Raw genomic sequence first — 23894 nt, 5'->3', positions numbered from 1 at the left:
TCTTTGCTGTTGCCATTATTTTCAGCATCATACAAAAGAGAATTTCCATCACTGTTACTGTTAGCTATGCAATAATGGTGCAAGATTTAAAAGACCAAGGTTTATTTTTGATTTTGATTTTATAGATGTAAAGGTTTACAGGCATTGTACCACCTTGAATGAGGCCTTACCAATACAGATACCTCTATTGGTCCCATTTAATTTAGGTTAGGAGAAGTCGAGTGCAATGGCAGAACCTTCTAACTACAATCAATTATCTAATTTAGGTAGTGAAAATTTAGAGGTTAAGATTATGGTATTTTAGCTAAATTTAAAGGGCATAAATTCAAATACTAACTGCAGAGCTTTTGACCTTAACATATGGCTTACATATGAGCTCCCATCACCATAGACCATACCCTACTTGTCTGTTGACCACCTTACATGCATTATATCTTAGTTCTCCTGACTATTGCACAACAGTTTTATGAATAGTACGGGTTGTACTGAGTGTGTTGGAAGAGGTGCGACTCTTAGAGCAACTGGACTCCCCAGCACTGAGGTCATGAAGGTTTTGAACCCCAGCGACTTCAGCTGTTTGGAAGACACCTCTTCCATCCTGAAGCTGCTGCCCTATGCTGCTTGACTCCCCAATCTTCAGCATTGTCTGATATCCTGACAGGTCATTTAGCATTGTACCACCTTGAATGAGCCTAGCCTCATTCCCATTTAATACTTTCACTGTTCCTACGGGGACCTGGCCTTCAACAACCATCATATTTTGGGCGCCAGAGAAGTTTCCTGAGTGGACCATGTTGCCAGTGGTTCCTTGGATCCCATTGCTGTCCACCAGAACTGCCCCAAGGCTCTGGGGTTGGGCACTAGGCATCATTGTTTGGCCTTGAACAATAACTCCCTGGGAAGAGCCAAAGTCAGTGCCATTAACCATTACCATGTGCTGAATGTTAGGGCCAGGTGTTTCAGCTAGTATCATGGCATTCTGAAGTGGCTGCTGAACAACATATTGTATGGGCTGCAACATGGGCGCAGTGGTGAAATAGACAGGTTGTTGTTGGTTTAAAACTAGCATCTGGTTCTGTGCCTTCCCTGTTTGCACTGAGGTCATCCCTTCCCTCACTGTGGCCTTGCTCTCCCTTATTTTAGCATGCTCAGTTGTTTTACTAGTTTTACTGATTAAAGTCTGCTCAGTTGTGGACTTAGCTGGCTGCACTTTGGATGGCAAGGACATCTCTTGTCTTGTCACCAACTTTGGTACTGACACTTGAATGTTATTTACAGAAGGATTAGGTAGAGGAGTGTCCACCTTTGTTGTCTCAGTTTGGACTTTTTTACCTCCACATATCTCAGCAAGTGTTTTAAAGCTTGGTCCAAGATTATCAAGGAACTCCAGGTCATAGTCTTGTTGAAAATTGCTGCAGCAGCCAACGGAGCCAGCAGAGGAGCCAGTGCCTTCATAGTCAAACACCAACATGTGATCTTTTTGCACAATCTTCTCATCTCCACTAGCAAGCTGTAGGAAATTAAGAGTTTATTTGTTTTCACATTAACAATATAAAAATGAAAAACCAATCCTGACTTCAAGGTCTGCATATTAACCAAATTATGAAACCCTTTAATAATCAAAAGAGTAGGAAAGAGAGAGAGAGAGAGAGAGAGAGAGAGAGAAAGAAAGAGAGAGGATGCTTGGAGGATGGAACTGTAATGAAAAATGTGTGTATAGGCAGCATGGTTAAAAAAAACATAATGTCAATGCAGATTTTACCAGCATTAAAAGAATGAGAAGTATTCAAATAATTTTCATTTTAAAAATGAAGTGAAACTCCAGGAATTCTGTATTGAAAGGTCTGATGATCCCAGCCTACACGCTCTTGCATAACTACTTTGTAATTGTCACTTAATCAGTGCGTTCACTCTTTGGACGAATAAAAAGCGTTCACTGCTAAAAGCTTTCTTAATAGTTACTCTGATTAGAAGATCCCCCTGATCTAAAACTGCAACACTGTTAAGAGGAACTTGGTATTCCCAGGTCTAAATTCTGACTTTCAGAACAAGTGGATCATTACTCTGTTTACCTGCTCTTACTTTTGTCTATTTGACTAAAGGATGTATTAAGGAATAAAAAAAATACTTGACATGGTAGCAAATCACTAAGCTCAACCTGATTATTATAACAAATTCTGTTTTTGATGCCATTATATAGGCCTCAAAATGCTCTCAACAATAAGGCCTGTGATGCAGAGTTTGTTCATAAATATCCTCTGGTTAATTCTGTTCTCAACTAATAAAAGTGCTGAACTTCATGTACAGTGCAATGTACAAAACGGAGAGAAAAGATGATGGGAAACATTAGTATTGCAAGAGTAGCAAATGTTGGACCATGAACAGGAAGGATTGCAGATATTTGCCTTTACATTTGTCCTGCTGAAATGCAAATGATTAAAAATTTCTGTGAACATTGATTTCTCACCTTGTTGTTGTAGTATCCTCTCAGGTAGCTGTCTGGCAACGACATGCCATTGAAACATTCTGTTGCAGCTCCTCCTCTTGACTGTCCGCCTTCAGACTCAAAGTGAGAGCCACTTTTCTCCCAATGAGACATCCCCAACAGTCCGTCTCTGTACTCACTTGAAGCACCTTGGTACATGGAAGCAACAGACTGCTCCATTCCAAAACCTGAACTTTGTACCATTTGTACAAAGTCAACGTCAGATTTTTGACTTTGTAAAGGACGATTTTTGAACGCACTTTCCTATAAAGGGTCAAGGATGCATATTTTTTAGCACAAAATCTTTGTATATTTTTGTCAAATTAGGTCAGAAGCTCAATATACAACTTTCCAATAAATGTCTTTTGAAAACAAACAAATACTAGGTACAACAAGTGTGCTGCTCTCAAAAGTCAAGTCAAGCTTGTAAACATGTTTGTCTCACCATTAGTTCTCCTTGGCCCTCAATGTCGTATGCAATGAGATGTTGTTTTGTTTCATAAGGCATCTTAGCAAACATGTCGCTATAGGCTGACGGATTCCCACACTGGACCAGTATCATCAAAAAGGGAATAACTGAAAGACAAAAGTATATAATTCAATTAAGAGTATACCAACAGTATGCTCATGTCTCTGACTTCAGCATCTCTCTGCCAGGCTTTCCTACGATACAAGCAGACAGCGATTAAAAGAGGAGCGGCTGTCAACAACAGATGGTGTAACCCAGGACATATTACTGTGAAGTGTAGTCTCAGCAGTGCACATATCCAACAATTAGCATTAAGCTTTCCTCTATCTTACTTATTAAGAGGTTTCACCAGTGCTATTTTGCCAAATATATACATTCTTACATCAGCTGTTGCTGACACTGCAGGTAATATCATCAGATCAGCTAGTTCTAAACTACAAACATCCTGTTTCAACAGTTTGCCAGATCCTCTACACAATAATAGACAATGTAGGATTTACTTTATTCAAAGGATCATGAATACCAGGCTGAAAAGCAGAGGAGACCGGCCATTTGCCATCACTGCTCCTAATTGCTCCTGACATTGTAATTTACTTGTTCTGTCTGTTTTAATTTGTTATTGTTCGTATGTGTTTTTATCTGTGGTTTTATGAACACTACAGAGCATTTTCATAGCAGTTTCTAAAGTTCATTATAAATAAATTGACACTGACACTGAATGGAATTATCTTTATCATTTCATTTGTTTTTTTTTCTCAGTCATGTTTTCATTCTCATGCCTTGTCTTTTCGAAGCACCATGGGATTTTAATATGAGAAAGGGGCTATATAAAAAACTTGACTTCATGAAGTTTCTTCAGCTCAGAGCTAATTAGAGCTAAGCAGTGTGAGTTCTCTCTGACCATCTCACATCTGCCTCTTAAGCAAGGCCAAAGCTCATCATCAATCTTTCAATGAAATAAGTACTGAGTTACACTCACGTAGTATGGCCAAAACTCCCAGAAAAAGAAGTCCAATGCCTGCAGGTCCTAATGCTGGTTTTGACCCGATCCGTTTAATGGCTTCTTTGTTTGAACAGTCATCTATTTCCGTACAGTCACAGAAAAAGACTGTCAGTTTTTGTGGTTTTGGACAGGAGAGTTTCTGTTGGTCTTCCACCACAAGCATCAGATCGCTGTGGGCAGGCCGCACATCATCAGATGTCGTCAGAACTACTGCAGTATCTGTCAAATACAACATATTTCACATGCATTATTAAAACTTTCACATTCTAATTTATCTTTAGTCAAGTGCAAAGAGCCTAACAGACATATACATTTGAAGAACATTTAGTTAGTGAGTTAATGACACACAAAGTCAAATTTCAAACATTGTTTTAAATACAATTTATTTCTTCCCATTTGCCAAAGTTCAGCAGCAGTCAGTTACACATGTTAAATGCATAGCTTTTTTAGCATAGTTTTGTAAAATCACTTAGAAGGTAATAAAGTATATTTTAACTGAGTCAACAAAAACCTGCCTCTCAGGGGAAAAGTGGGACTGAAAAGGATCATTTGCAGTGATGCATCTGAGAGTTTCCAAACCCAATTAGAGAGAAAAAGTCCAGAAGGATGTCAACAAAAACATGTAGGGGGATTGAGCTTATCATCTGAGTAACAGAAAGTCTGTAAAGTTCAACCCAAATGATTAACACCTCTGGCTAATATAGGTTCAAAATTATCTTCTTTCAAAACAGACATTTGTTTCTGACTGGAAATGAGACAGGAGCTCTTAATAAATAATAAAACTCTACAAACAGAGGATCAGTTTTTATAAAAGCCTTTTTTTTAAACTCAGTGGAAAAAATCTTTGTTGCCACTACAATCAAATCGTTACACTGTTAAATCCTTACTAAAATTATTCAAAATAAAGCACAGAGTGATGAGCTTTGAGGTTGGGAGGCCTCCTTGCCATCACCCTAACAGATTTGTTATCAGACACATCTGTCTGATATTTGTGTGTTTATTTGTCTGTAATCATGAAAACACACATAGGTATGTGTGTCTAGACCAAAGTCTGGGCACAAAGGTGGTAAAAGAAGTGGGAACTACTGCTGGGAACTTGCTGGGAACACTGACTACATTACATACCACCTGCAGCCTTTTCTCTTTAGTATTTACCATCTACGTCATAACTCAGCATTCAAACATCTGAAATTATGTTACTTTGTTTTCAACAATGCCAACATGCAATCCCTGCAGTCTTTTTTTTTGTCAAAGCCCTAATCCTACTATTATCAGTTGAAAAGAAGTCACTCATGAAAAACATGTTTTCTATGTTGTTACTTTTATGAAAGTCCTGTCATGGGGAACATGAAATTTATAAAAACATAACATAATGTGATTTTTATTAATATTTGCAGGATTTAAATTTTCTTTACAAATTATGTAGCTTCATACATTATCTTACCATTATAAGGCATCATTTTCCAATCTACTGTTGTGCTCCCAGGGAGAATGGAAAACTTAAAAGGTGGGCCATTAGGAAATGCATCTTCATCTTTGGCATTAACAATGATCCTCTTGTTGGATTTGCACACAGGCATGAAGTTACTGGTCAGCTCAGGGCAGTGGTCATTGAGATCCTCCACCTGGATGGCTACCGTGCCAGTCGCTGTTTTACTTGGCATTCCTGTAATCATAAAGCAAAAACAGTTAATCATTCAAGTATTAGTTTGCCCCTTTTTCTCAGTAACACAGTTAAGGAGACAGTTTTTGTCCTTTAAATAATGTCATATTTTTCCACATTAAAGGAACATTTTCCATGTGTTTATTTACTGGCATTGTAGTGTTTCCTGATTTCTGTTTTTTATTTTTTCAGAAAAGTAAATGGAGTCTGAAGAACAACTAGACACAAAGTTAGAATCTTTAGTTAGTAAAATAGGACCATGTAATATGTAAATATGTATTTTTTTTTTTTTACTTATTTACCTTAATTTATCTTAAACACACACACAAATGATACTGTCAGTTATATATATATATCAATTAGGAATGTTTGAAGATTTCACCATCTACTTTTCTGCTGTTTATGTGGATCTTGCAAAAAAAAAAAAAACACACACACACATTATATGTTAAATTTATTTATTAGCCCATATTGCGATGGTAACAAAATCAGCAGCAGAAGGTAGGAATGAAAGAAATCATTAGCTGACGTAGAGATCAACCATTATGTCTAAAATAAAAAGGTTTCTCCCTGTTAAAGTGGAGTATTTCTTCTCCACTGTGGCTGCATGTACACTCAATATGAGGGATTTCTGGGAAGTCAACAACACAATGCAAACGATTCTTTACTTTAAAACTATTAACCCAAGGTCCAGACCAGGAAGCAGAGTTGTAGTTAAACACACGTTTCTATAGCTGTCTATTATTACCATTATTACCTCACTGAATGTGTAAACACGTCATTTAACAACCAACCTTTTTTCGTTTATAATTTACTAAAAGAATTATAAAAATAATATAAAAGTAAAAAAAAAAATAAATGTGGATTATTGACCAGAAGATGCCTATCTTTAAATCCCTTATTAATTAATATCCTATTTTGTGATCCTTTATTTTGTCTCATAAACCTGGCTGTAGCAGGTTTATCAGACAACTGAGTCAACTCTTTTCTGCTATTGGAGTTTTTAATGTTTTCCCTAAAAACACTAGTGGAGGTCAGCTTGGCCATTTGCCTTCCTACACAATTCCACTCAATCCTAATAGCACTTCAGTGGTCTGACTGGACTTTCTCCTGTTGAAGTGGATTCCTCTGGTAGATTTTCTACCGGGCTAACCAAAGAACAGAAAGAGAAGTTGTGAACAATGATATCGATTTTCTGCACTGTTTTAGAATTGTAGTCTGCCTGTAGTTTTCACAATAGCAGCAGAAGAAGTGAACTAAGTCGTTCAGTCTGAGCAAGTCACGCTACCGAAAACTGAACTAACATCGTCAGCCGTTTCTTTCGGATCGGCTCTTCTCTCTTTGCAGTCAAGGATGGTTGTTCACAGTGCAGGCAATTTCCGATAAGCTTCTTAGCGTTGAACTGGCGCATTACATACGTCATGGACAAATGTTAGTAACAGGGTAAAACTGAAAACTTGAACAGAGTCCACGCCTCCAGGAAGCAATCGTTTCTCAAATACTGAGTCCACCTCTTCCAAACGGTCTTCCAAACGGTCTCGGTATCGTTGCTCTGGTTTCACACACCACAACGATTTGCTGTGCTGGTATTTACACCAAAAAGTAAACCAGAAGAAGAGGAGAAATAAACTAGAATTTATTTTAATTTCAATGAACAGCTCAGGCGTGAAAACACCGTAACAGAACTGCTACGATAGGAAGATGGAAAGGATTCTTACTACTTTCTGCCTGTTGAACTTGAATAAGATATAATGCTGCAATTAACGTCATCATGACAATTTAAACTTACAGTGGGTAGATATTTCATAATTAGATATTTTTCTCATCTCAGTTTAAAGGAGCAAGGGAACAGGTATATTCTGGAATTCCAACTTAGTTCTAAAATTGTGTCCTAAAATGATAAACCTTAAATAATAAAACAGTACCTTCGGTGATGCAGAGTATTTCAGCCATGTACATCCCATTGACCAGGAATGGGGATTCCCTGTCAGGCACCTTGTTCAGTTTGATTTCAGCTGTCTTGGGGTCAATGCTGAGCCAGTTCTGAGGGTCTGAGCCTTTTAAATATCTATGCATCATAAACAGAAAACATTTTATAAAATAAAATTGAAGCTGTAATTTAAAATTTATAAGCTTTGTGCTTGTGTATACACTTACTTGACATCCTCTGCTGGTTTCCCAGTATCTTTATCGATTGCAGGATATCTGGCAATCACTTTATTCACGTCGATGGGTGTTCCCTCCTTGATGGGGATAGATTTGACTTTGGGTTCAAAATGTGGTCCTTCTGGTTGGTTTTTTACATTGATTTTTATTGGATAGGTTTTAAATTTGCTACCCCAGGCACCACCAGCCCCGCTAGCACCACTGGCACCACTGGCACCACTGGCACCACTGGCACCAGTGGCACCACTGCCACTGGCACCGCTGGACCCACTGGCACCGCTGGACCCACCGGCACCACCGGCACCGCCGGCACCACCGGCTCCTCCTCCAAAACCTATATTAGCTCCACCAGCTGAACCAGATCCATCAACCAGTGGAGCTTTGTTCCTCACTGCTAGTGCCAGATTCATGTCTTTTACATCCTCAAAGTCAACAGGCTGTAAAAGGAACAGAAAAATAAAAACTTATTCATTCAGCTGCATGTGTGGATAAACTATATTTTCTTGTCAGTTGAGACTTATACAGTTATGATTCTTTAAAATCTATGTGCATTAGTATTTGTGTAAGAATTTAAGCTTCTATTAAACAGAGTCACTCAATAAAAACAGGATTTTCTTTTGCAAGCACAGTTATTGTAACCTGATCAGTGACTGACCGCCTTTAATGAACTGGGTATAGTGTTACATGCTCACATTTGCTTCCATCTCCTGATTGTTGGTTTGTTGTTTTTATTTTGGCACCTTTGACGGTTCACTGGTGGGGGTTGGGGTGGGAGGCACAGCCAGCCCCAGTGTTTTTAGCTGGGATGGTGACACACCTGAGATTGATGAGTAATGCGTGGCGTGTTTGAAGCTGCTGCAGCAGCGGAGTTTTTGTTAAGAAAAAATAACTTAAAGTACGATGGAGAAAGGCTCTGGAAGGAACAAGAGTTCCAAGGATCCACCCAGAGGGGAGCGTCGGATGTTTTGGCCGGGATGAAGTTTGTTTTCTTTTGTTTTGATTTTTTGGAAAAACTGGCTGGACGTTAGAGGATTTTTAGGGCCGGCCCAAGGCATAAGCAAACTAACCAGTCGCTTAAGGCCCCAGGGCCACTGGGGTCCCCTCAGTAGAGCTGATTTTTTTTTCTTTTTTTAGTAATAATTTCTGTGTCATTATAATATTAAAAACACACAATTTCACTGTGAACTGATTTGTTTTTACAATAATATATATTTGATAATGTATGTAGACATCATTATTTTATGGATAAAAAGAAATAAATAAATTGCTCTTTGGGGCCCCCTGGTGGCCGCAGTAGGTACCTCACGCTTCGCATGTATCATGAGCTTCCGTGATTCCAGCTTCCGATTCGAGAAATAGCTAAAGGGCGATTCCACCTAATTTTTCACTACCTTCTGCATCTTTAATCGACTCTAGTTTAAAAACTACAACACCTAGACTCTTCAAACCTGGACTGGATTATTCTGCTCTAAACGCAGCATATTTACAACCATGATCGTGATTTGTGAAACCTTTTTCTGATTTGTGAAACTTCAATGAAGGTTGATTTCACTACTTTTTTTTTTGATCTCTGTCATAGTATAACTGCTCAAATTCCAAAACCACAACACCTAGACTATTCAAACCTGGACTAGATTATTCTCAACTAGTAGCAGAATATTTAGAACCATGTTTGGGATTTATGAAACCTTTTTCTGACTTGTGAAACTTCAATAAAATGCCATTTTTACCCTTTTTTGCATCTAGCTCATATTAGAACTGCTCTAATTCCAAAACCACAACACCTAGACACTTCAAAGCTGGTCTATATTATTCTGCTCTAATAGCAGAATATTTTAATCCATGTTTGGGATTTGTGAAACCTTTATGTGATTTGTAAAACTTCGCTAAAGTTTAGATTACTATTCACACTTGTTACATGCATTTTTTTCTAATTCAAATTCAATTCTAATTCAAAACCTCTATTTATCCCAATGGGAAATTAAATGTTGGTGTAACTCATTAATTCTTCAAATAGTTATTGTAGATGGTGATGGCTGTTGGAAGGAAAGATCTTCTGCAGCGGTCTGCTAAGTGAAGTGAAGTTTCACAAATCAGAAAAAGGTTTCACGAATCCCAAACATGGTTATAATTATTCTAAATCGCCCTTTAGCCATTTCCCGAATCAGAAGCTAGAATTGGAAACCAACTTCAGCTTCGTGTAATGTAATGTAATGTAAAATATTTGTAAAGCTGCTAATAGAAAATTTGCTTGATAGCGGCCTGGAACGGTTCAGTTCAACAGCCAAACATTTATGCAAGGGTCTTAGTGTTTGTCTGAAACTGAGTTTAAACTTTAAATGAATTGATTCTCATGGTTGGCTCTGTATATTTCTGACGTATTTTTAGCTTCAAAACACCGTGTTTGATAATGTTTGATAACATTTGATAACAATAATTAAAACTTCTCAATGTTTGACATTGTCTAGCAAAATGTTATTACGTCAGGCTACATAGCTGCTACATTGAAGAGATACTCTATGCTGCAGTTGGGGAAATGTTGTTTGCTGCTGAGCAAAATCATTTTGTGGCTAAAACAAACATTATTTTTACATCAACTTCTAAGTTATGTGAAACTTCTGTTAAAATCATTTGAAGGCTCAGAATCAGTCCAGTACCAGTCCACATTCTCAGGGGAGAAAGACTCACCTGGAATAAATTAAATGTTTAGCTATTAGAGTAATGCTTAAGAAAAATTAATTTAATCAAAGAATGTCATGAATATGTGTGTAGAGCTGCACCGATTGCAGTTTTCTGGCCGATCCCTGGTTACCGATCTTTAAAAAGCCTGACCTGCTGATTTTGATTTTGGCTGATATGAATTTTTTTTTGTCTGAAATCTTGCTAAATATAGCAAAAAAGTTGGTGGGTTGGCAACAACGGGGTGAATATTGTTAACAGGAAACATTCAGACCTGACCTGGTGGGTCGGTCTGTCAGCCAAACCTCTCACTGCAGAGCAGAAGAGGACAGAGATGATTTATAAACCTTTACTGATGAAGATAAGATCATGTGAAGGGCTTCACATGTAAGTATCAGCTGATCATGATCCCCCAAAATTAAGGAAATCGGCACTCAGAAATCAACTGGTCGATAAATCGGTTGGCCAATAAATGTATCCTACATTATACATGTACATAATGTAAACAGCACTGCCAGAGATGCAATAAGTTTATAGTAGGTTTGTGAATGATCTAATGATCGGACTGCTGATTGCAGCTGGTCCACATTGTTAGCAGAACTAGAGGGCCCCAAAACCACATTTTGCTTAGGGCCCCATGGAGGCTTGGACCGGCCCTGTACCTACAAAATCACAAGTGGTGCATTTTTAGGAAAAGAGAAAAACTATATATATTAAGAAAAAAAAACTATTGAACAGACAAACTATTGTCTGACGGACGAAGGATCGTACAGGCTTGCCCTTCTCAACGGATGTCAGCTGGTTGAGGAGCGCTGATCGGACATGTAAGCCCCCACCACACTGTATGTTCCGTCGGGTGACCGTTTTGTTTCTTTTCTGTTTTCCTTTTGTTTACATCCTTTTGTTTACATCAATATGTAAACAAAACAGCTGACATCAATATGACTCCCGTAACCAGTCAAAAGAAGAAGAACAAGCAAGGGTGAGAGTAGCGGTACGCAACAATAGACACGTGACATACAGAATAACGTTTCGTTTGGTAGCTACATTTAGAGAAATTATGTTTCAAATACATCATTAATTTTGTCTTTGGGAGAAATAAAAGTGACTTAGTAGAAAACAAAAGTAGTTGTGTGATCACTCAATGGTTTTACCAGTAATATATAGAAATATACTCAGTTTAGAGACAAACATGGTAGCATGACATGTTTGTCAAACGTATCCGAGTGTGTGCTGTGAATGGTGATATGTTGCAGTGAGTCAGGAATTTGTGTTTGTCTTGAAAGGGGACGCATACTCGTGAATGAAGCATTATTATGGGCATTTTTAGTTATGCCCAAAATTATTTATATAACTAGCAAATTTGGGTAAAATATGATTTTCATTTAACAAATAAGTTTGTCCTTGACAGGAAATGAGACCAGAATCCAAAAACAATGTAAACAGAATATCAATGTAGATATTGACATTTTATGAAAAAAGTATCTTAAAAAATAATTCATATCAGTCTATAAAAGGTGGCCAATAAGACAATGAAATCTTTATTGGCTCTCCAAACCTTTAGCTCCCTCCTGATTCTCTATTAGCTTCATGTCTTTACTCTGGCTGGGTTACTCCAAAACACTAAAGTTATTTCCATTCACAAGAAACATCCCAGTCAAATAAAAAAACAACAACTTTTAATTCCTCAGGGTTGTGAATAGTTTTGGCCTCAACTGTTTATCCTCTGGATAAAAAATGTATGATACCTTTTCAAGAAACAGGATGCCCTCGTTGGTGACGGGATCAGTTTTTATGCTGAAATATCCATCTTCATTGCCTTGGATGATTTCAAAAACAGCTTCCCAGTTGTCAATATCAATGTCCAGATCCTGTGCTTTGATCCTCATCACTTCAACACCTGATGTGTTCTCTTCAATGTCTCCTTCATACTGTTAAAAAAAAGAGTAAAACATGTTTTTATCTGGTAATATTTATACAGTAATCCAGTAATATTGATTTAAACAGAACATTTCTTAATCAGAAATTCTTTGACTTGAATATGTGAACAAAAAATGTTGGCTTAGATTTTCAGTTATTGTCACAGAAGACGATTGATAACAAATAACTGTCCTAAAATATCAAAAATCATCATGTTCTTAGAGTGAACCCATCTGTTTAGGTGTTGCTGTCCCAAATGCTAACAGGAAGAAGGTGGTCATGGTCCCACTGATTGTAAGAAGCCTGACATTAAAGGAGGAAATATTTTGTTACTGAACCACATAGAGGCAGTAACATCAATACTGCTGTCCACTCCACAACTATTTATAACATCTGAAAACCTCAATAGCAACATGTTCTAACTGTTCCAATATAAATGATAAAAACTAAATGAAATATTTACTGCTTCTTTTTCCAAAGTTGGGGGGTTGTCATTCACATCCCGAATGTTGATAGTGACAGTGGCTGTTGCAATGTGTCCCCCTGATGCACCATACATATCTTGGCCAGTCACTGTCAGCAGGACTGTTTTTTCTTTCTGAAAGAAAAATATAATTTATTGTTACACTAACAAATCAAATGTATTTATTTTTATAGCACCATGTATACACAAGGCAATCCAAAGTGCCATACAAAAAAAATATTATATATATATATTATATATATATAATATTCAGTCAAATGTTCTTCAAATGACTGGAAATGCATAGTTTTGAGTAGATTTTATTTTAATTTCCGGGAGAGCAGACCACACGAGGACTGTGTCTCTCCACAGCTGCTAGTGTCTCATTAATGTTAGCAGATGTTGGCAGGTATGATGTGGTCTTGAGATTCTGTTTCAAACTGAGTTTATACACCTCGGGGAAAAAAATCACTTTCTCTGATTTTATTCTTTACTGTACAAGTATATGTTTGAGTAAAATGAACATTGTTCTTTTGTTCTATGAATTACTGACATGTCTCTTAATTTTGTTTGTGAATGTATGTAAATAGACGGTTAGATTTAGAAAATCGCACCAACGAATATCTTCTCATGGGTCTTAGCCCAGCTGGGGGCTAAGCACCCCTAAAGGTCAGATCCTAGAATCGCCCCTGGTTTCTGCACATCTCAGGCTTTAAAGGAAGTTGGTTCCAGATCTGAGGAACCAACTTCCTCAGAAGTTGGTTCAGAAAGGTGCCCCGGAAAAGGGGCACCTTTTCCACCGGAAAAGGTGCCCCTTTTCCACCGGCTCTACTTCAGCAGCTCGGCTCGGCTCTATTTCGGAGTGACCGCTTTTCCATCGGCCCGACTGGGCTCTGAAGCAGGGTGCTGCCTCCTGGCTGTGGGGGGGTATAGCGCCCCGCCTCCAGGAGTCATGTGCTGTGCTTTTGTTTTTCTGATACAAAAGAAGAAGAGAGAGCTGAGCTATTTTTTATAGTCAGATTATGATTTTTCTGAGACTTCAAGAAAATGCGAAGTGGGAGGAAAGCTGCGATGTGGCGAGGAGGAGGACAGCTGGTCTCCGCCTTGTAGCAGAACAAAAGCAGGTGGCTCTGACTGTGCAGGTGAGCCAACGACGATTTTTGTATTAAACTACTATAAAACTTGTAATAGTGCCAAATATACATGCGCTAATGTTAGTCAGGATGTTGCAAATAACGTAATAGTGTCAGAATTCATTCATAATATAATTCAATGTGTTTTCAGATGTTGGTGAACTGCCGCCACAGACCATCATTCTTCCTGCAGCCTCTGAGTTGTAGGATGTCTCATCAGTTTCCGTCTTCCTGACTGTCCGTCAGTGTTTACCTTCAGGATGTCCAGAGACCTTCACCTTTCTGGAGCAGGAATCACATGAGCTCAATGTGCTGATGAAACATTTCTAACTTAAAAAATGTGGCTGATGTTCTCACAGAGTTGAAGTGCCTTAGCAATCTGTTGTTTTTAACTTCAATATGTTTAATTATAATTCATCTGATGTTCAAGTTATACTGAGAACAAATAAAGCTGTATTCCTTCTAATCTGACTGGTTGTAGTTTTAATCAAACCTTCATGTTTTCACATTTTGGTCACTAAGAATTGATCAGGGGCTTAAAAGTTTAAACTCAATCTTGTTTATCACTAATTAAGGTTAGAGGTTTTGGACACATTTTCTCACTTTCTTACATTGAAGATTCTCCAGTAAGTCAGCTGAACACAGAGTGGATATAAGGATGTTGTACAACATAGAAATGAACAAACATGATTTGTATTTTGGGTTCTTGTTAATAGCAACCCTGATAATAATGTCAAAATGTTTGGTTTGCTGAATAATGTTTCACTTTTAGATACCTTCATTGGTAATCTACAATGTTAAGTGTCAATGACAAATTTACATAATATAATGTTATTTTCACTCTGTCTAAAGTCCCTCACATTTTGGGAGGATTATATTAGGAGCTTGATGCCAAACAAACTACAGTATGTACAATAATGTGTGGAGAGAGTATAACAAAAGAGACTTTGTTCATTGAGACACAACAGCTTTTATTTTTCTTCTGTTTGCCTCTACCCTCTCCATGGAGCGCTGCCATCTCTGCTGGTAGCTGCTTCCTCCTGAATGAGATCCAGTTGTTCTGACAGTTCTCATCGTTCTCCATCATGTCAACCATGTTCCTCTTCTTCTGTTCCCTGGGAAAAGTTTACATGACATGTTATAGCTTGTAGCACATAAATGTAGATAAATAACACAGTTACTAATGTGGAAGTTACATACACAGAAGGAATTATTTAAAACAGACGTTTCTTTATATAAATGCAAACATTTTTTTTTTACCATCCAGACATAGAGAATTATAAGTAACTGCAATAGTTTTGTAAATTTAAGACAAAACATAATTACTTGTAAGTTTTAGACTTATGCAGACATACAGTCATGGATAAAATACAACTATCGTTTTTTTCAAGTTTATTGTTTACTTTTATGTCCTCTACAATTAATAGTTCATAACCGTTTACATAACTGATATGTAGCCATTTTACAATACAATAATAGGATATCATATAACATGTTTTATTATCTCACAATGGGGGAAACTCCAATGCAACAACAGTAAAATGAGAAACAATCGAAGCATGTAGATTCACGCAAAGACATAAAAACCAAATGAAGGCGACATGCTGTACAATATTGACAGTTATTTATAACTGAGGAATGTGAAACTGAGTATCTTCAGAAAATGCGCATGTTGTGTTTGAGCAATAAAAATACAGCAGACTTTGTTTTTCAAATGTCTTCCATGACTGTATGTAGGCAACCTTAGATATAGTAAAAAGCAGACAGATTTACAAACTGCTCACCTGGCTGGAGATCAGCAGCGGCATTAGCTGCATCTGAGTCGGTGTTCACCGTGGGGCTGCGTGGGGCTCCGAGGCGGCTAACGAGGCTTTCCAATCTCTCCACTACATTAACAAAAACGACTCATTCCTCACTGCTCCATCGAGCTGCCGCTGAATATTGAAATCCGAAGCAAAGAATCTCTTAGTTCACGGCTTGTTTGTATCTTCCATCACTTCCGTATTGTAGCGAGTTTGAAAAGTCGCGCCTTCGTTTTTCTTCTCTCTTTGCTGCTCCGTCTGTCCACGCCCACAGCCAATCAGTGAGCAGGAGCGAAGCTTGCGTCACCCACAAAACCAGTTCATCTGTGCTAACCATAAATTCGTCCTACCTTGTGGTAATCCGCATGCGCACATCGACGCTACGGCATATACTGCTTACACAGCAGATTTCTTATAAAAAAATTTAAAAAAAGATTTCTTATAAATACGTCCTACCTGTGGAAGTATCTCGTGTTTTATTTCATCGAAGATTATGGTAAGCTTTATTTAATTTATTTTATACATGGTTTTCGTTAAACTGCTGTATTACTTCATGTTTTTAGTTAATATATTTATAAATGACTTTAGTTTGACGTCTGCAAAGTCGTTAATACTATAAACAAGTCGTTGTTTGGCGGTTAATCAGGACAAAATACGTTGTTTTGTGAGTTATTTTGTCCCTATATTTTAAAATATTTTTAGTTTAATTACACTCTCATTTTTATTAAACTTTGCTAAATAGACGTTGGTAGCGATACTATGTGAGATTGAAGCTGTGTAATAGAGGTGTGTTATTAGTGTAAGCATATCCTATCATTTCAGGAGCACAGTGACATGCGCAGTTCGGTGGACACGCTGTGGCTGCGCTGCATTTGATAACAGACATACAACGTATTAATGTGCAAAACAGAGTTGCGGTGATCTTTATTTGTCTGTTTAATTCTAATAGCACCGACAGATAGACTTAGCTATCTATCCGTGCTACGGTAGGAAAATCTGACGAGGTAGCACTGATAGTCAGAACACCGGCCCGGCTGGACCTGCTCCGAAGCAGGGCCCTAAAAAGCAGGGCCAGCCCCGAAAAAAAGCCGGTGGAAAAGCTCTGAAAGTGAGCTGAACCCGAGCCGAGCAGGTTGAAAAGGGGCAAAAGTCAAATGGGATCCAAAGTAAAAAGACTTTTGTGACATGTGAAGTCATTCAGAAATTAAACAAATCTGATGTGAAAATGTATGGAATCAGCTGCAGAAAGCTGTCCAACAGAATCAAGAGAGGATGGCAGACCTTCTGAGACTGATCCCTGGTCAATGCCGAGTCCCATGTGAGCAGCAATCAGGGAAATGTTTTCCTATATCAAAGCAGCTGTTCTGGTACTAATCATAAAGTCTTAGATTTTGAAACAAATATATTTCCCCTGCTAAAAGTCTATTATGTTTACCGTACACACAAACATACACGCCACATCCGTAAAATATCAAAATAACAGGAAACAAAGGCAGCTGTTGGTGGAGTTCATACTTCTCTGTCCAAGACATTGTTGACAGAGATTATGCCATCTTTGGTCATGGTGAAATAATCACGAGGTTCCTGGTGTTTGATGAAGTAGGCGATCTTAGCATGATCCGTCGTGTTATCATCTTTATCAGTGGCACTAATTGTGATAACTGAAGTCCCTGTAAAAACAGTTTTAAATAAAACCAAAGTGACAAAAATGGTTACTTTTGATGATATTTAGTACAAAAGTTGACCATAATAAATGGCTTTAGTATAATAATAATAATACATTTAAAATGGATTTAAAACACTGATTCAAAAGTGCATCATGTTTCCAATTCCATTTGACGTTTTTATTGTTTTATGAGTTTTTATATGTGTCATACTGACCTTTAGGAGTAAGCTCATCCACCTCAGCTGTCAGCACCGATGACTCAAATGTCGGAGTGTTGTCATTCTCATCTACGACCTTAATTTGCAGGTCAATTTTTGCCTCTGCTTCAGTGCCATTTGGGAATTTAGCAAAACCAGCAAGCTAAAACAGATGAATCAGAGTCTTGTTGTCTTTGTCATACTTAGAAAACAAAGATATTCAGAGTTGAAATCAGTTCCCTGTTTCAGAACTTCCACATTCACAAATGAGAGGAAACAAAACTAACAAACTAAAGAAAGTAGTAACGTGTGTGTTCAGCAGAGGGTGCACAAAATTTAGTTGACTTCCTTGCAGTTGTACACATCCAGGGGACAGTGCTGTTTCACAGAAGCAGCTGTGGGAGTGGTGGTGGTGAACACAGCTCCTTCACTTTTTATGTGTCAAAACCCTTTATGCACTGGCAACAACTGAAATGTTTCAACAGACAAGCTGCTATGCAGCAGTCTCTATTTAAAGTTTTGAGGGAGCATTTTAATGCTAAAATGCTCCCTCAAAACTTTAAATAGAGACAGTTTTCTATTTATGGTCAAATCTGTTGGCTGAAACTTTTAAGCACATGATATGAAAATGTGTAAATTTACAGCCCACTAGAACATCTCTAAAGCAAGAATGAAAAAGTGTCACTTTTTATTCATCTTTTTTTTTACTGTCATGTTAGAAAACATTCCAGAATTGATCCTTTCAAACAGGACACCATATGAAAAAATGAAAGCTGAACAGTGATAATCTTCATGATTTTTATGTATATTGTTGCAGAAGCTCAGAAACATCTTAGCAATCATGCTCTGTCAGACATTCTTCATATCTGCTGTAATTCTAAGCGCTCAGGTCATTCAAGCCCCAAACACTAACTTAGTATAAAATACAAATTTTAATCATGTGTCATCTATGTTATGTGGGAATACCAGTGCATGTAATGAGGGTAAATAGTTCAGTTAAAGCTGATTACTGTCTCTTGTTGTACTGTATCTGGAAATCATGTAAGTTTTTTTGTTCACATTTCACACAGATTATTTCAAATTACAGCTGGAAACTTACTTTGTATAGGGGAATGTCCTCCCTGTCAAGCTTTCTGGTCACTCGAACATTTCCATTAAGAGGGTCAACCACGAACACATGAAAAGGATACTGGTTTGCCCCGACACCCTCTAAGGAGTAAATAACATTTGTTCCAATCTGTCGGTCTGATCGGATCTGAAACAGAAGCAGACTCAATGATTTCACTGCGCTGAAAAGCAGAACAAATGGCTCTGCATGTTAACACAGCAGGAGCTAACTTGACCCAGTATCTACCCTTCCATCCATCTCAGTCATTATTTAACTAATAACGACTGTTTTGAGTCAGGAGTGACATTGTGTTCACCTGATGACTGTACCTGCTGAAAATGGACCACTGTCCACTCAGCAGCAGTGCTTGTTTTGTCTTTCCAGACAGAACATTCTTTATAACTTGAACAACAAAACAAAAGCAACATAAATAAATCTAATTTACCTGTGATTCTGTCATGATACACCAAAATGTCTGAATCAATGAGGTATGTTTGAGTCTCTCACCTTGGCAATAAATTCCTTTTGAGTGTAGTCTTGATTTTCCGTCAAAGGTACTGGAGGGAGAACCCACTCTCTTTTATGTCGCAACAGATGAGTTCTTACCACAACAATAGCCTGAATCTGTGAACACAAGAAAAATACAGCAATTAATTATTTCCAACAATAAAAAGCAATGGCTTTTTAGCTTTGTCCTCTGTCTTTAGATTTTTATTTATTTATTTTTTTGCTTATACTGACAGCTCAGAATGATACTGCCTGGACTTGTTGGCGCACTTCACCAGGAAAAAAAATATGCAAATAACAGGAGGTATGTGAGTTTGCTGAGAGACGTGATGGTTAGAAAGTCAATAGCTTCTGAGGGAAATGATCTACAGTAGTGATCCTTACACCCCTAGGATGTCGCAGTCTGTCACTGAAGAAGATCTCCAGTTCAGCAAAAGCTTTATGCATGGGATTGGTGACTTTGTCCACCCATAATGTTATTTTCCACTAAAGTTCTTCTGTGTTATGTATAAGCACTTTGAGTTGCCTTTGGCTGAAAGGTTCTATGTAAAGTTGTTTTCCTTCCTGATTTTCCATCAACTGCACAGGGTCGTATCCTAGCACGGAACTGGCCTTTCTGGTGAGTTTTATTTTTACTTTTTCCTCTTGACTGTAGGTAACATGTTTTTGCTGCTGCAACATGCTACACTGTAGTAGATGGCCGAAGCTACCATAGAGCCAAAGAAGGTCCTCAGCAGCACCCCCTGCAGGCCAAAAGACCTCAGCAGGTAAAGGTTGCTCTGACCCTCTGCAGGGTGTCTGATCAAGATTTTAAGTAAAAGTTTTTGCACACTGAATGAAATTCTTTGGTTAGGATGTCAGCTTGACTTTATTATTTTCATCAACAAGTGGTTATGATTCATGTTGATTAGCTAATAGAAGCAAAGCTGAGACTGGAACAATGACAATGGAAATGGCTGAAAAAGGCACGCATCTTTCTCACTGAAGCCAAATCTACTCAGAACATTTGCAATAGCAGTCATGGCAGACTCCATCAGACAGCTTTCTATAACAAAGACCTGGAACATTCAGGTAGTTTGCTCCACCCACCATTCCCTGCTGCGCAGGGAGGCACAACATGCAATGTTTCAGCCACAGACCTCTTTGATCAGTGTTCAAGACCACATTGTTCAACATAAACAGGCACTAACATAAATCTGAGACAGATGACTCTGACTTCTGAATAAGGAAGTCTCAGAACAAATACAGCCTGTGAAAAAGTACCATGAGTGCTCATGTAGAATATAGTCCCAGATGTTACAAACCAATGAGTGTAAAAAGAACATTACGGACAGCCCTGACCACAAGACTCTCATACAAGAACAGTCTTCTTTCAGATGCTTCTTCAGATCTGCTGTAATAGTAAGTGCTATAGAAGATATAGCGCTTCCTGCCCACAACCATCAGCATCTATACAACAATTAATTGAAGAAACTTAGAAAATGTAAAACAACAATCAATTTGGGATCATTTGGGATTAATGTAGTATTTCTGTATTTAAATTGCATTCTGTGTGTAAAGCACTGAGATCTATGTTCAAAATTATTGGAAGGATTTGGTTAAAATAAATCATTCCTGCTGTAAAGTCAAAATACCACAGGCCTAAACTGACTCTTGGTTTCTTTGAAAATTAATGTTGTCTGACTCAGACACATTGTTTTTATTGTTTATTTCATTCTGTAATAAAGTATTTATTGCAGCTATAACAGCCATGCTGCCCAATGGGTAAAATCAGTTAAATTAAATTGAACTGAATTCAATTCAGTTTGCTTATAGCACAGCATGTTATCTCAAGGCATTTCATATAAAAGCCCTAATTCCAATACACTTATACATACAATATTACATTACAATAAATCCTAACAGTCATGGCTGTTAGGAAAGCACTCAAAGCACTCCCCTTGCTCGGTTCTGGTGCAGTGCAGCAGGCAAACATTCTACTGAATACTTCTATTTTTAGACATGTTTAGCTACATGGAAAATAAAATGAGATGCTCCAGCTCGTTGATAATTATTTTCTCCTGCTCTGAACTCGTAATAATTGTTGCTTTATACCATGATCACTGTGTTTACTATACTGTTATAATCCACATATATGACAAAACACATGATGTATACTGCAGAGGGAGGTGTATTGTGGACTTTGAAGGATCTGTGCAAAAAAACCTTCTGCAACCATGTGACCACACATTTGACCGACCATGCTGGGCACTTGGGTCCCCTTTTAGAGACAATTAAAAATTTTTAATTTACTGACTTGGCTTGGAATCTGTCTGTATGACAGGACTGTACTGACTCTATTTGGAAAGTGCCTTGTGAGAACATGTGTTGTGAATTAGCGCCATAAAATTCTAACTCAATTAGTTAGAATTGAGTCTAACTAAACTGTACAAAACAAAATGCTAGTTGGTGAAATTTCACTGCAAATAAAAATTTCACCAATTTTTTAATTTATTTTGCTAGTCAAGTAACTGGTGTAATGTCATTACAAGAGCTTGCCGTAGAAGCCAGGTCTGGTTGCTATATTGTCATGACACAATGGAAACGCAGCATTGTTGACAGTCAAACCAAACAGTTGAAGCCGGAAAAAAAACATGAAATAAAAAATATTTTGAAGGTTCCAGGACTATTTTGTTATACTGGGAACATGATCATGACATTCTAATATGAAAAACATAGCTAGAGGGATGAACTTTTCACATTATAACTACGTTTTTGTTTTTGGGTCATCGAAGTTTCTGTTCTGCAATGAATCTGTTTTTCTGAGACCAAAATGACAAATAATTACAACAAATTTTTATTTATTATAGGATGTTGCTTAAAGGTAATGCAACAGATAGAAACATTTAATTAAATCCAGGTCACTTGTAGTTACAGAACACAGCCTGCTCCTGAAAATGATGTCTCAGACTTCAAGAAGCTTGAACCTAAGAAGGAGTATAGTAAGACAATAAAAACATAAAATTACGAGATCAAAGTCATAAAATTACGAGAATAAACGTGCTAGAATAAATCAATAATATTACAAGAACAAAGTCATAATACTACTACTGAATTCTTGTCATATTATGACTGTTCAGGTAATTGCGACTTTATTCTCTTAATGTTGACTTTACTCTCAAAATATTACTTTATTCTCATATTATTACGAATTTATTCTCATTTTGTTTTATTCATTAATCTATTTTTATGGCCCCAATACTCTGCCTTACAAACTAGCATCGTCAAAGTGAATAGTAATAATGAACCCATCATTCTGTAAATCAGCTCATGCCATCTCGTCAGGTTTTAGGACCGTCAGCGGGTTTTTTTCCTCTTTCAGATCAGTAAATAAAAAACAGACTTAATTTCTTTTGCGTGTCAGAGTGTGGAGTGTTGTTGATACAGACCCACGCCCTTTGCGCGCAATAAAAACTAAAGCTGCAGGTTTCCACCTGAGAGAAGCAGGGTTTTTTAATTTTACAAGGCATCTCTAAAATACACATAATGCATCTGAACTCACCCCAAACAAAAATAACACCAATGATGACCGGGCCAGTCGAATCATGATAAATGGAAGAAGTCAGGTTGTTCCAGTAAGCCCACAGAGTCCGCTTGCGCTTGTTGTTTGTCTGATCCGATCAGGTTAAGGAAGGACGCTTTAACTGGAAGGACGATTTCACACCGTACCAAAAGGTTTCCACGCCCCCACACAAGCTAAGATAGGTGTGGGGTTATCTGATCCTGGCGTGAGAGAACAACAAACATGCCATTTCATGACTTCTCCAGAAGTCTGCTAATTGCAGATTCCCAGACAGAGAGGCTCACATAGAACTTTAACAGCCTGGGGCCAAAACTGGGCTCCTGGAGAAAATGAGTCACCTTAGGAACTCTCATTTTGTTTTAATCTCAGCTCTAATAAACCAGGTTACTCATTGTTTTATTAACACTTATAAAAAATAACTTTTATTTCAACTTTCCAACATTTCTTTTTCAGTTACTTTTTTTTCGTAAAGGTGGAGGCATCTATCTATCTATCTATCTATCTATCTATCTATCTATCTATCTATCTATCTATCTATCTATCTATCTATCTATCTATCTATCCTTTCTGTTGTGAGACTGAATATGCTGCAATAAAAGCAAAAGCAACAGAATGGCAAAAATGTAGTTAGTTTCTTGAAGCTGTGCTGAACCAGGTGACTGTATTGCAGCATAGGAGCACACTGACAAGCAGGGTCATATTAGGAAACAAGATAGGCCCCTGGACTGCAGCCAGTCTTGGTGGCCTAGGTAATCACCAGTGGGTTTGAATGTGGTAGGTTCAATACGTCCACTGGCCAAAAGCCCCATGTTCTTTCCAAAAAATGGACTATAATTCTATTCTAAAATTCATAATTCTAAAATACTTGAGTTATTGTTTATACTCAGAAAATTATCAAAATATTAATACTACAGAACCTAAAACAGCAAGACATAAAACCATATAAGTTACATTGCTAACACATAGCTTTGCTAAATTTCTTCAATTTACTCATGCGTTGTCTTCTTCTAATTTGAGATCAGGTCACTGGGATAACAGTGCCAGACAACCCTCTCTCAGCAACACACTGGA

The 23894-nt window shown here is 37.7% G+C and overlaps 1 protein-coding gene and 1 long non-coding RNA gene across 2 annotated transcripts; both read right to left on the bottom strand.

The window, feature by feature from the left end:
- LOC116726189 (desmoglein-2-like) lies at positions 1-22946 on the bottom strand. The gene is made up of 14 exons (XM_032572793.1): positions 22803-22946; positions 19262-19378; positions 18746-18901; positions 17665-17809; positions 17299-17453; positions 12849-12983; positions 12214-12396; positions 7778-8223; positions 7546-7688; positions 5402-5623; positions 3934-4176; positions 2931-3061; positions 2468-2749; positions 1-1510 (listed from the first exon to the last, which is right to left on the bottom strand). The coding sequence occupies exons 1-14, from the start codon at positions 22845-22847 to the stop codon at positions 449-451; spliced, it is 3465 nt and encodes a 1154-aa protein (XP_032428684.1). The 5' UTR covers positions 22848-22946; the 3' UTR covers positions 1-448.
- LOC116726191 (uncharacterized) lies at positions 14158-16730 on the bottom strand. The gene is made up of 2 exons (XR_004340560.1): positions 15766-16730; positions 14158-15096 (listed from the first exon to the last, which is right to left on the bottom strand). It is a non-coding gene; the product is annotated as an uncharacterized LOC116726191 (long non-coding RNA).
- Positions 22947-23894: the final 948 nt, after the last annotated feature.

Source organism: Xiphophorus hellerii, chromosome 9 (assembly GCF_003331165.1).
Source record: "Xiphophorus hellerii strain 12219 chromosome 9, Xiphophorus_hellerii-4.1, whole genome shotgun sequence".
Taxonomy (NCBI): domain Eukaryota; kingdom Metazoa; phylum Chordata; class Actinopteri; order Cyprinodontiformes; family Poeciliidae; genus Xiphophorus; species Xiphophorus hellerii.
The sequence above is the reverse complement of the archived record's forward strand: the minus strand, read 5'-3'. Positions and strand labels throughout refer to the sequence as shown.